Source organism: Dryobates pubescens, chromosome 24, assembly GCF_014839835.1.
Source record: "Dryobates pubescens isolate bDryPub1 chromosome 24, bDryPub1.pri, whole genome shotgun sequence".
NCBI classification, from domain to species: Eukaryota; Metazoa; Chordata; class Aves; order Piciformes; family Picidae; genus Dryobates; species Dryobates pubescens.
Genome location: NC_071635.1, coordinates 6,055,645 through 6,069,077, shown reverse-complemented (window position 1 = coordinate 6,069,077; position 13,433 = coordinate 6,055,645). Strand labels below are relative to the sequence as shown.

The 13,433-nt window shown below is 39.7% G+C and overlaps 1 protein-coding gene across 1 annotated transcript in view; it reads left to right on the top strand.

Annotated features, from left to right (window-relative positions):
• The first annotated feature begins 5,178 nt into the window (after positions 1-5,178).
• The window catches only part of PRDM5 (PR/SET domain 5), a 50,791-nt gene continuing 42,536 nt past the window's right edge, over positions 5,179-13,433 (top strand). The window contains exons 1-2 of the mRNA XM_054172672.1: positions 5,179-5,313; positions 7,528-7,611. Of these exons, the coding sequence (XP_054028647.1) occupies positions 5,221-5,313; positions 7,528-7,611 (177 nt within the window). The 5' untranslated portion in view covers positions 5,179-5,220. The remainder of the gene's footprint in view (positions 5,314-7,527; positions 7,612-13,433) is intronic.

Here is a 13,433-nt window from a genome sequence, read left to right as displayed (position 1 = left end):
GTGTACTTCTGGAGTCCTGAAGACCATTTTTGTCCTAAATCTTTTTGTTTCTTAGAATGTGACATGTTAATTTATTAAGCATGACCCTTAATTAGCTGTTCCTTGGTGGAGGGAGTATCATACATACTTCTGGCATGATGTTGCAACAAGTATTGTAACTCCAGACAAGCAATTCTTCCAATTATTGTTTGTAACCACACATGGATTCCTGCCATGGAATTTCATCTGGGGCATGGCAGCTTCCATGACTAACCTCTTTCTCTTTATGACACCATTAGGCTTCAAATCTGAAGGCTGCTGGATGACTTTGTGTTTCTTTAGTGTTCCATGACATTCTAAACAAGCAACTATGGACCAACATAAAAACAGTGGACCAACATGTTCAGTTTCTTTGTGCTAGACTGCACGTGAGTTACAGCTCAGTGTTTGCTCTTTGAGGAGGGGTGTGTGGCATTGCGCAGGCTGTGGAGACGCACTAGGATATGCCATAGAAAGCTTTATTAGCTCCGTATTAACCCTAGCATAACTAACTCGATGTATGACCAAGCAAGTAAGCAAGTAAAAAGCAGCACCACAGGAAAGCAAGATTTAAGAAAGGCATCCACTGTTACCATGTGTGTGACCTACTATATAAATATTAAAGGTAACTTTACTTAATATGTAAGACAATGAGAGAAGCAATTAGGAATCTCAAACTCAGAACAATTAGCATTTCTCCATGTTGTTTCTCATAATTTTATTACTGTACTTCATTATTTGCTGTGTTACTTGGTTAACACTGACACCAAAATGTGGTTTTGATTTTTTTTTTTCATTCAGTGCATTACTTCAGAGTAAACTGTACTTGAGATATGCTTCTCAGATTTATTTTTTGATCCCAAACAATTCGTCTGCCTGGTTCAGTTGAATGAATGCTGAAACTATCAAAGCATTTTTCTTAAAAGAATTAGGCCAATAAAAATGGAACCCAGCTGTCTCTTTTTATTATTTTTTTTTTTTTTGGTAAATAGCAACTGAAGGATGTGCCTTGAGTTATGAATGCAACACAACTTTAACATCACTAGGAAACAGAGTACATGAAGTAATTAAAACTGTAACAAAGCAGATTAAGCAGAAATGCTGCAAATTATGGTAGCATCTGGGGAAGAATGACGAAACTTACCTCTCAGGATCTTTCCAAAAGCCAAGCACTGGCATAGTACAAGACACTTTTAGCTTAAAAGAGGGAATCAAAAACCCAAATCCAAAGCCCTCCCCTCTGGGCTATAAGGTGTGGGAAAGAAAACTTCTGTGTTTGAGGCTTGTTCAATGACTGGTGTTAAGTTGGAGAAATCCTTTACCTTCAAACCTCCTAGTTGTGTTAATTGGAATGCATTTTACCCATCTCAAAAGGTGACTGTTCTCACACACATACCAGTGTGCTTTTTATGATTAGAATCCAGTGCATGACATGCAGCAGAATTGTAAACAACAGTCCTGACCACTTTCCTGAATTAAAGATGCCTCAAGAAAGGACTCACTGAGATTTTTGTACATCTGGATTGCTTTAATTTCACAACGAAACAGTAATAATTTTCACTTTTTTTTTTTAAACTCTGGATTAATTCCAGTTTCCAACACGAGGTAAAACCAGTGTGTATTTTCATATTCAGCATCTGCTCCACACTGAAGTCTCTTAACAACATTTTCCAGCACTCTGGCTAAATAGAAAATGGATATTTGACATCTTGCAGGACAGTACTGAGTATGTCTAGTCTTAATTATAGGTACTAATAACTTTATCTTGTGTACACATCAAGCCACTTTCCTCCTATTTTTGGAACAACATCTACTGTTGTTTAGCTGCAGATCCGCTCTGTTGAATAATGACAGTGTTGTCATTAATCTGGCCTAAGGACTCTCAAACAAGTAATTTGTGTTTTCTCTTGGTGACTGTGGTCTCTGCATGTGATCTTTTGTCCGAGTTGTGCACACAACCCAGTTTCTCAGACAGTGTTTTAGAGTATGAGTGCCACCCATCAGTTCAGTTAAGCCACCCAGACAGCATTTTAGCAGGGAAGTTGGTCGTTTCTGTCAGCACAAACATTCCTGGATTGATTGTCAACCTCCCCTTAACTGCACACATTTCAATGCACGTGCCAAGAAACAAATACTTGTAAAATAGAGCAAAGAAAGTTACCTGGGCAGTTGTTTCTGTGGTTTAGGAATGAGGAATTTGAAGAAAGCAAGCCGTTCAGTGTGGGGAACCTGCTGAAATAGTGCCTTTTGTCTGGCAGTGACCTTTTGAGAAGAAATCAATGGGTCAGTGTGAATCACAATCAGAAACTAAAATCCTGTTGATAAGAGTGCCTTTGGAAGGTGCCCACCACAGAATACTTTAAAGTCTTTGGGAAAATGAGCTGGAAACGGGCTGACAAAAGTTTCACCCCACATTTTGTTCAGCAGAATCCCTATTAAGACTAAAGTAGAAAGTTCTTTGACTGTTCTATGCTATCTGATAGCTGGATACTAGGGTTTCATGGTTGATGAGTCTGAGACTTGGTCAGCTCTGACAAATTTTGTCAGTGTGGTTGTGTCACACAGTTACCTTCATGCTCCCAAGCTGCTGCCAGCTATGTTAGCAAACCCTGGTGTACTTGTGTTGATTGTAACAGAAGCATGTATTCACTGGTTCAGTTGGTCACTGTAGATCACTGGTCACAGTAGGTCACTGACTTAGCTATGCCAACAAGAAAATCCTTTCACTGGTGTTTGCTGCATTCTCAGTTTTGTTCACAACAACCAGAGAATTACAGGAGGCTACACTCCTACACTATGTATGTACTAAATACAAGACAGAGCTATGTTGAAACTTGCAGGGCTCCGCTCTTGCCATTGACTAGTGATTGTGTACATTCAGCATGATGTGGTATCTTTCATCTTCATTCTGTCTGATGTGATTCACTGACACAAGTCAGACCTCAACCTCCTTGCAACTGCAGCTAGGACAAAACAGAACAGAGCTCTAACACATCTGCTTGAATAACAGTTCTCAGCTTCATGCTTAATATGGCTGACTTTATCCCCACCAGTGGCCCTTGTATGAACCTGAAAGGACAAATACCACCACAAACAGTGCATGAAACCCACTTAGAAGACCCTATGATCAATGGCTGACTCAAATTTCAAATAAAAGAAATACTGGTACAGGTAGTCAGGCAGTTGTGAATATCTGATTAATGCCACAGCACTCTATGATACAAAAGGAGTGTTTTGTCCACTGCTATAGCATCTTTACTATTTAGCTTAAACTGAATGAGAGTCAGGTAACTGCATTTTGTATTGTAATAATAATGTTTATAAATGAAAATAATTAAGTCTTGCTTAATTCAAGAGCTTAAAAGCAAAGCATGTATATGCATTGCAAATTAGGCTGCACTTTTATGTGACATGAAAAGTAATCTTTTAAGGTTAAAAATGAAGCATCTCTACATTCTTTTAATTTGGAAGAGAAAAATACTGAGGCCTGAAGGAAAATGATTTCTAAATATAATTCTTAGAAATAGTCAGAGACAGAGAAAATTATGCCATTTTAATCTGATATATGTTAAGACAGATTGGCCTCCATTCAAGAAAATATTCTAGTCTATAAAAATATTATGCTGAGTTATGCATATGGAAGTTTCAGAGCTGGATATTAATTAAAAGAATAGTTAAGTTTTGTTACTACTCTGAAAACTGAAGTGTTGCCCCAGGCAACTTAATTCCCCTCTGTGAAATAGACTTGTATTTGAGGAGTTAGAATTCTTACTTACATAGACACTCCATTTTGATTTTTTTTTTAACTGAATTAACAGTCTATCAATCTAGCTGCAAAACCTGTGTGACTGTGTTCATTCTCAAAGTAATTCCTCCAGCCATGCTGTTGGAATGTCTCTTCCTTTTGTTTTTCATATCAAAGTGAGGGGCTCATCTAATTTATCAGAGAAGTTGCTGATATGATTTCATGCAGCTCTGTATACGTATCTGTGTATGTATGTGTCTTGGCAAGAACATACATTACCTTTGTTAATATTCTTTTAAAGAAGGTTTATGATATCTACCATGATTCTGAGGATACTAAACACAAAATGGCGTCACTGTGCACAATACACAAGGGCACCAGAAAGTAGCCAAAGGGAGTCTCATACTCAGCTAAATTCCTGGTATTCCACCTGAGTTCCTTCAAAAACAATCTCCAAAAGTGAAGGATTGGATGTTTTAAAAAGTGAATGTAAATCTGGGTTCACCCATTATGGCAATACAAAAGTAATGAGGATAAATCTCAGGTCTGAGATAACTGCCCATGGGAAGTGTTATGTAGCATGTAAGTGTCTTTGGGTATTTCCTCTGGTGAGAATATCCCTGTTCTCCTAATGGGTCCTAACTGTAAGTACCAGCAGATAAATATTTTGGTAGGTATGTGAGAAATCTCAGCACTAAAGGAAACTGCTCTGGACTTTTGTGACAGGGTGAAGCCTCTCTGCTGCTGTCAGGCTTCACAATCAACTTCATCTCTCAAATCCGAGATCTGGCACTGCCCACTTACCTCTCTCCTCTCACTTTAGGTTACTGTTGCTGTAGAAACCAGAATGAAAAGCCAATCTGCTGACAAAAGCCCATCATCAGGATGATGCCAGACCACGAGGCTGTGCCTAGGTGATGAAACGCCATTTGCTCTGGAAACGAACGCCAGCCTAGGTGAAGAACGTGGTCTGGTGCCTCAAGGCAGTGCGTGCTGCGTGAGTTGTTAGCCCACGGCGCCATGTTAGAAGCCTGCCAGCGCTGTGTGCCTTCTGCTGAGAGTGCATAGTTGGGGCCAGGCCTCCCCAGCTAGATGTGTTAGAAACCCCGATGTGTCCTATTTCCTGTCACGACATTTCACACGAATCGATTTAACGAACCCTCGAAGGCACGAAGCCCCTTAGCGCGAGCATCGGGGCTCTTCCCCCCGATCCCGCTCTCTGCCCCGCCGGACGCGCGCGCCCCCTGCCGCCGACTTGCCCTGTCCCGCTGCCCCGCCGCGGTGAGGGCCCTCGCCGGCGGCCTGGCTCCTCCCCTCTTCCTCAGGAGCTGGGAAAGCCCCGCAACCAGCCCCTCTTCCTGCCCCCTCCCCCGGTCTCTCCCTCGCTCTCTCGGTGGGATGGAAGTCCCCGACAATCCTTCTCCACGGTAACAAGCGGCGGCCCGAGTCGATGCAAAATGCTGGGCATGTATGTGCCGGATAGGTTTGCCCTGAAGTCGTCAAAAGTGCAGGACGGGATGGGGCTCTACACGGCCCGCAGAGTGAAAAAGGTGGGTGATGGCCGGGCGAGCGGGGTAACGGCCTGTCCCGGCCCAGCGGGGAGCGGCTGCCACGTATCACAGGAGACCGAGGCGGCTCCTCCGCCCCTCGCTGCTGCTGGGTTAGAACTTTACCTCAGCCTCGCTTTGTTGGCGCTGCCTCCCGCTTCCATCCGCCCGGGCTCCTTCTTTTCTGAGGAGGCACCGCCCGCCAGCCCCCCCCTCAGATAACCCGCAGCCTCCCGGTGCCCGCGGCGCTGCCGCTTGGGGCGGGAGAGGGCCTGGCCGGCCGGGCCGCCGACTATCTGTGGAGTTGGCGAAGAGTTTTCTTTGTGGGCTTTTGTATGCCCCGTTTACTTTCAACTTCGTGTGTCTTGAGGGCAAAACTGCTGTGGACAGGGCCGCCCCCTTGGTTACCGCCTGACTAAAGGCCGCGGGGCGCCTCAGAGGTACCTGCGTCAGAAGGATCCCCCTGCGACAGGTCGCAAGCTCCTGTCGCCTCTCCGCTCCTAGAGTTCGGTGGAATGGGTGATTTAATTAGCTGTTTCGGGATGATAAAGGTGGGCCTGAGAAAGATGCAATTCAGCTGCACTGCAGGTCTCATACCTTAGCCAGGTCATGTCTCTTGACACCTTGTAATTGAAAATAGTGTCTTGATTATCTGAAATCCTCCTTATTACAGTCCAGGTGGTACTATTTCAGGTGGTTTGTTGTCGAAGTAAAGGCATACCTAAAGTTATGAACTCTGCATTGTGTGTGTTTTGTGTGTTTTGCTGCCCATCTTTATTTGGGATGTGAGTTGTGAGGGCTGCCTAGTTTGTTGGTGGTTTCAACAAAGTTTAGACACCATGAGGTAGAAGTCTCTCATTTTTAAGGTGTCCTTGAGTGCTAATGGCGGGGTGGAAGGGAAGCAATTTCATATCGGCTGGCTTGAATTTTTTTCACTGAGGTTTTGAACTTGTGTTTGAAAAATTTCTTCAGTGCTCCTGAGGTAAAAGAAGAAGGAACTTGCAGTTGGGGTATTAAATCCCAGTATTTATAAGGCTGGCATGGGAGGAATTCTGACCACGTTTGATAAGCAAAATGGTGAAGATTACTGAGAAGTGACGGACATTTTATTTTCCTGTGTTTATTACCTCCTCAGGTTTAATTTTAAACATCAGGATTTTTTTTTATTTATTTATTTAAAATTTTGTTGCTTGTTTTTAAGAGGAATGATACTGGAAGTTTGTCATTCCACCTTTTTCTCTCCACTCTACCTGTATGCAGTGTGTCAAAACTAAGCAAGAGGGAAAAACACGTAGCAGGCTGTTTCTGGGATCATGGAATGTGCCTGGGGGAAGGGATGTGTGGACCAGATTGATCAGCCAAAATACTATTATTTTTCAAGAAACACCAAATTTGCCTCTCATTATTTACTTGAAATCTCTAGTGCTTAAAAATACATAGAGTTTTTCAGTCTGGACAGTGCCCAAAGGAACTTACCAGTCTGTGTTCTGGTTTGTAAGGCTTGTTGCTGCAAAGGGAGAGGGGGAAAAAAGAAATATGTTAGGCCTGTGTAAGAAGAAAGCCCAATTTAAATTTGCACTGCTGCTAGTGTGATGTCTGTGAAGGGAAAAAACACCAATACCCAGTGCTTTTGGAAGAATGTATCAATGGATGCTTTCACAGCGTGTGTTATGACTAGCAGGTGGTATAACATTTTAATTCTGCTTATGAAGGCTTGATTTAATTCATAGACACGTGCATACTCCCTCTGTTTTTAAACGAATCTCTCTATGATCAAAACCCCAGTTATTCAGTGTTTTGATTTGTGGCACTTCAAAAAGCAGCATTGCAAATAATCTTGCAAATAAATCTAATGTCAACTTTGTGCTTGCCAAATATTTTACATTTTAGTTGGATGCCTATTGCAAGGTGCTTCCTGTAAATCTTTTAAGAAATTTGACTTGTAAATTTCAGCTTCGTTTGCAATGAAGAAAAATGATATTTCCCAAGGGGGAGATAAACATGTGGAGGAAAAGTGTGGTTTTAAGATTCTCCAAGCTATGGAGAAAATGGGAATGAGCTTGAAATTGAACCCTCAAGGACATGCACCTTGGCATATAGCAGAATGACAAAGGAAAACTGTCCTTTTCCATTGGAAGCTAAAAATGATACCTCTGCTGCACTTTAGTTATTCACTTGCTTTTGTTACTGATGTGTTCTTTTGTAATTATTGCTTAGGGTGAAAAGTTTGGGCCCTTTGCAGGGGAGAAGAGAATGCCGCAGGAACTGGATGAGGACACCGACTGCAGGCTCATGTGGGAAGTAAGTAGTCTAAAGTCAATCATCACACCTAGAAAAAGGTGTTCTCAGAGTTAAGATTTTATTGTAACAAATCCCTTATTTCCCCCCTCTTTTCCCTAGCTTAAAGATATGGTAGCTAGGGAATGCTTTGTGCTTATTGATCCTTTTAAAACATGCTTTGTGGATGGAGGGAGATTGACTTCTTTAAAATACAAAGAAATAGTTATAGATATTATAGTTTGTAATTAATAAAGCACAAAAAATGTCAAGTCAAGCAAAACACAAAAATGTAACAACAATGGGAAAAGTCATTAAAAAAAGTGAAAATAGTAAGTAAATAATTTGAATATGTAAAGATAACTGTGTTATTGAGATAACTGATTTATGCTGGTCAACAGGTGTCAGCTGCAGTATAAAACATTTCCTGCCGTGACAATTGTCCTAGAGTTTGGCAGTTGTGTAAATGAAGTTCTTAAATTTTACTAACTTTGTAATGTGAGATCTTTGGGCAGACAATGGCATAATGAGTTTCGGGACTTTCTAACCCTTTTATGTGTGTTAGGTGGCAGCGGTAGCTTGTACACTAGATGTTGTATTTAGGTCCTTACCCCATCCTAGTTTGCGTCATAGCTGTATATGCCTATAGCAAAGGTCTGAGTTTACTAGTTGAGGAGATTAACTGAAAAATACTTGCAATAACAGCGTAAACACCCGCTTTTCTGTGCTTCTGTTCCATATTTGTAATCCTTCTTTTCTATTGTAGTTCTTTAAGCAGAATTCCTTTCCCCAACCCCTAGACAAGCAGTTTCCCTCTCCCTCTGAGAAGGTGTGGACAGTTCATTGCCTTGGTTGTATACTCAGAGCAGCTGGTTTCATCTGCTTTGTTCTCAGCTGAAAACAAAACAGTACAATGTCCTTTTTATCACATTTGAATCACTGAATACAGTACATGTTAATAGGTCCTGGCTCACTTGCATTTTCATGTTGTTTCTGCAGGTTATTTTAAAAGAGTAAAATACTTGAGCTAGAATGAGGTTTTCAGAATGGATGGTGGGTGGATTATTGTTTTTTGGAAAGCCATAGGATTTTCCAGATTCTGCATTGCTGATGATTAAATGAGATTTATCTGTTTCTGCAAGACAGAAGAGGCAAGTAGATGTATTTATTGATGACACTTAATATGACTCCATCAACAGCAAACCAGAAGGAGTATTTTATGAGCTGTTCTAAAACTATTTCATCCTATCTTACTGTAACCTAGTTTTGAGAGCCTTGAAAAGATTCTTGCATACCAGATTTTATGACTTCCTGAATGTTTGAACCCAAGTTGTTCATGTCTACTGAAGTTGATCTGAATGTGAGCTTTATAATATAATTTAAATCATACTGAGAGCAGTCTTAAGCTGCAAATCGAGACCAGGAATGCAGAAAGTTATAAGTTTAGCCATCCAAGTAGATGGGTATTTCAGAGACTGTGGGAGGCAGTCACAGCAACTTTGTGCGTAGTCAGCTGTACCAAAGATATGAAAACTAATTAATTTGAAGGCTAAAGCTTGACCTCAGACTTATATGCAGTCAAAAAATGTGCTTTTAGAGAAGAGTCCTTTAGAAAGAACTCTGAGTAGTAGAGGTGTTTTGTAAGTCAAATAAAAGTTAACATTAATGGTACATTTCTTGATATGTGATCCCTGGTATCTGAGCTTCAATTTTCATGGAATAGTTTTCTGCAAGGAAGCATGAAATTTCTAGTTGTGTAGAGTTGTGGTCTGTGATGTGGTCTGTTTTGATCAAGTTGGTTTTGTTGTTTTTTTTTCTTTCCCCCCACCCCGAGATCAGCATTCTGAGTTGGCTTCGTTAAGACATCGTGCTGAGGCAGAATTTTACACATTATGTGTTCTTTTGGTCTTTGGGAAAATGTGGGACACAAAACATTTATTTGGTCCAGTGATTTTGTTAAAGTTCTGAGAATGTTAGAGTTTGCCTTTAAATTAAATAGAGCAGAATGTCATTAGTCTGTCTGTAACTTCTGTAGTTTTGAAGAAACTGGGAACTTAACACTTGCTCATTCAACAGATTCCAGAGGACTGGAGGTCGGGAGTATCTTTAATCTTGCTCTTACCTGCTTATCTTGCTTCTTTTCTGTCAAAATCCCCACCTCCCCATTATCCCCCAACCTGCACATCTTCATGTCTCAGACTGAATTGCATGTTGTTCTAGTTAAGTATGCAGCTAGTTGCTGGTTATGAATGGAGAGTTTTGTTCTTTGCATCCCACTAACACCTTGATTAAATACTACTTTGTTGGTCTGTATTAGTATGTTTGGTACAGCAATTGCGTATTTACTGGAAGAGGCAAGAGTAGAATAATCTTTAGTTATTAAAGTTCACAGCAATTTTTGCCTCTGGAGGCTCAGATGTCTCTTTACAAAGGAAAGTTTTCTGTTCAGTTCATTTTATTGTCCCTTACCAAGAAAGTGGCATTCATTTAATTACTATTGGATTGTGGCAAGCATATACTTTTGGTGATGACTTTGGCAAATGTTAAAACAGGGAGGGCTGGAAAGACTTAGTCCTTCTCCAAATATTCTGACATACCATGAAGAAAGTTGGTCAGAATGGGATGGCACATAATACGCTGTGTAATGCTGAATGTTACATATTTCAGGTTTGGTTTCTGTCTATCTGCCAAGATTGTTTTCTTCATTGTTACATTGAAACCAAGAGGAACAGACACATGCTGGAAACCAGTCTTTCATTGGGAACTAATGTTCATATTTATTTTTATGAGAAAATGAAATGAACTTATGTTTCTACTTCTTAACTTTTGTCACTGTTACAATGACAATTATTTTCAGTTAAATAAGCCTGTCTGAAAACTAGTGAAGGCTACAGGAAATGTACTATTGGCTACCACCAGTCTTAGATCTGAGCTTTAATGTTTAGGACTGAGGTATGAGAAGCCAAGCACCTTAAGCTAGTGGTGGTACCTTTTTTAAAAAATACTCTTCTTTGATATGTTGCCTGTAAAATGTGGTTCTGGCATAGGAAGGCTTTTACATACAAGGCATTAAGTTGAATTATGTTCTAAATTTCATGATAAATCTTAATTTGAAGAGTTCTGTGTTTGCTCTCCAGATGAATCTGACATTGGAAATCAAGCTTTTAACAATATAGTCTTTATTTTTTTTTTTCTGTATGAAGACTACCTTCCCAGTCATTACTCCTCAGATGGTATTTACATTTAAAATTGTTTGCTTTTTTTTTTAATTAATCTGTTTATTCTTCATAAATGTTTTTGGTTTTCTCATTTCTTGGATAAATGCATCTGGTTGAATTTTTACAAAAGTTGCATTTAAAATAACTTTTGCCACTCAAGTGAGACATTGATGCCCTATTTCAGTTGCAAGTGTGTGTCCTTGATTTTCAGTTTCATTAAATTAATCCTCACTGGGCTAGATAGGCATGCAAAGTAATTATTAGTAGTCTTACCATTTGTTTATTTAACTAAAGTTCATTAGCCACCCCTTTAAAGCTTGATTTTATGATCTTTATTTGTGTTAAGTATAGGACTTGGTATTAATTTTGGTAATGTTTGGAACAGGTGCCTTAATGATCTTTGGCTTTTGATCATGAGAAGAATCTACTCCTGACTGAGAATGTCTGCAGTTATGTGATTTATTTAAAATGTCAGAAAACAGATGCTGATAGGTTGAGGTGCCAGTATTCTAATCCAAATGTGTTAAAAAAGATCATACAGGAAGACATGGGTATCCTTGCCACGAACATGAAGTTCAACATGTTCAACATGGTTTTTTTCCACATAATTGTGTAGTGATGTGGCATTTGTAAATGTGGCATATTTCAGTGACTTTTACTGTGTGGTCAAAGGGACTATTGGGTATTTAATCTTACTGTGAAGTTGGCTGTTGATACGTCTTTTAATAGTGGATTTTCTTTGGTAATCATGCCACAAAGCAGGGGGATGACTGAGGCACTTTAGTGGACTGTTATTGGGGGGAGCACCCTGGGACATATTCCAAGCTTCATTTAGATTTGTTACTAATTCAGTATAGAATTATTTTCAACTGAAAATGTAGAGTCTAGCTGTTTATTTCATTTAACTATCGTGATTAGCTTGTACTAACTTAGAATTTGAGAAATGTGTTTGCAGAGGAAGAGCTGGTCTTTTTCCTAGCTTGTTTGTTTGAAATACTGATTATGCTTGGGCTTCACTGCCATGGTGCTCAAAGATTGGTTGTTCATTTAGGAAACTCACCTATTCATGTAACCAGAGGAAAAGGAGTGGTAAATGTCAGTAGTGTAGTCCATGTTAAGTACAGTGTTCTGGCTGTTTTTCTTGACTTTTCCTCCTCACATCCGTGTATATGATGCAGCATTATTTCTTTATGAGGTGAAAAAAGCAATAGAAAATACAGCACGTCTTTAAGGGATTTATTGTATTCGTTTGTCAATAGGTTCCTTATGTGCTAAGTCTTGGCTTTGTTTGAGAAAGCACAACTGATATGTATCATTGATATGAATATAAAATCTTACATAATTTAAGGACCATACAAATGAAGATGAAGAATGGACAAAATGTAGGTAGTGTCACGTATGCTTTTTATGATAGGATCTTGATGGCTTCTCTTTCCAGCTGAAATCAAGATGTGATTGAAACCTTTATAGGACCTACATGGTGGGTTTCCAGAAACCATGCTTTGGTAGCTAAATCACAAAGACATTAGTTTGACTTCAGTTACTCAAAGGTGGTCCTCTGCAGTGTTAACCATTTTAATTCAGAGTGAAGTCCTGCTTTGTGGATTACCTGTTTAGAACTGTATTTTTGTGCGAAGTTGGAGCTTGCTTTTATGGTTTGATTGCACTCTTTTTGCCCACATTTCTAATAAAAGGAATAGTTCAAATAACTAGCAGACATTGCTTCCCAAGGAGACCCCTCTACTCAAGTAGGGCCACCTAGTGCCAGGTGCCCAGAACAGGTGTTGAGTATCTGAATATCTGAGAATAACTGCACCACCTGTGTGGGAAATCCATTGCAGTGCTTAGTGTTAGGTGATGTTTCCAGGTGCATATCATAGTATCAGTCAGGGTTGGAAGGGACCACAAGGATCAGATTTAAATGTGTAGGTTTGACATTTTTCACTGTGGTTAATGTGTGTGTTTGAAAGTAGAACAGCTTGCAAAGTTTGAATTATTGGCACTTTTTCGTGATAGACTCCTTAAAATATGATGTCTTCCTTTGGAGGACCAGTAATAAAATTTGAAGACTTTTGTTTGCAGAACTACAGTAGGTTTTTTGTTGCTTTAATCTGAGAACAACGCAATGTCATCAGCTATTATTGTAATGGAATACATCCTAAGTGCTTAAGCAATTTAAGCAGTCATACTGAAGAAATATGGTATTGCATCTATTAAAAACAAATAGTGCAAGAATGTGAGCAATTTAAATACAAAGACATGAAGTCAACCTTACTTTGATGTTACATAGCTGAAATCCCCAGCTCTTAGCAAATACCTGCTCTGGATACTTACTGTTGACAGATGGAGAAGGAAATATGTTCATTATGTAAATAAATCACATGGAATAACAATGTGGTTTTGTGACCTTGGTGCATGGGTCTCATATCTTCTTTATCAGTGGAGATTCATGTGGTTCATGAACAAAACACGTCAGCAGCAAATGTACTTTTTTCAGCGGTATGTCTTTGTGTTGGCAGGGGGAAGAATGACTTGATTACTATTAAGTTTCTATTTCTATTATTTTATTTTTGCAATGTAAGCTGGAATTAGACTGTAGGAGACATGCTGATGTTTGAACATATGAAT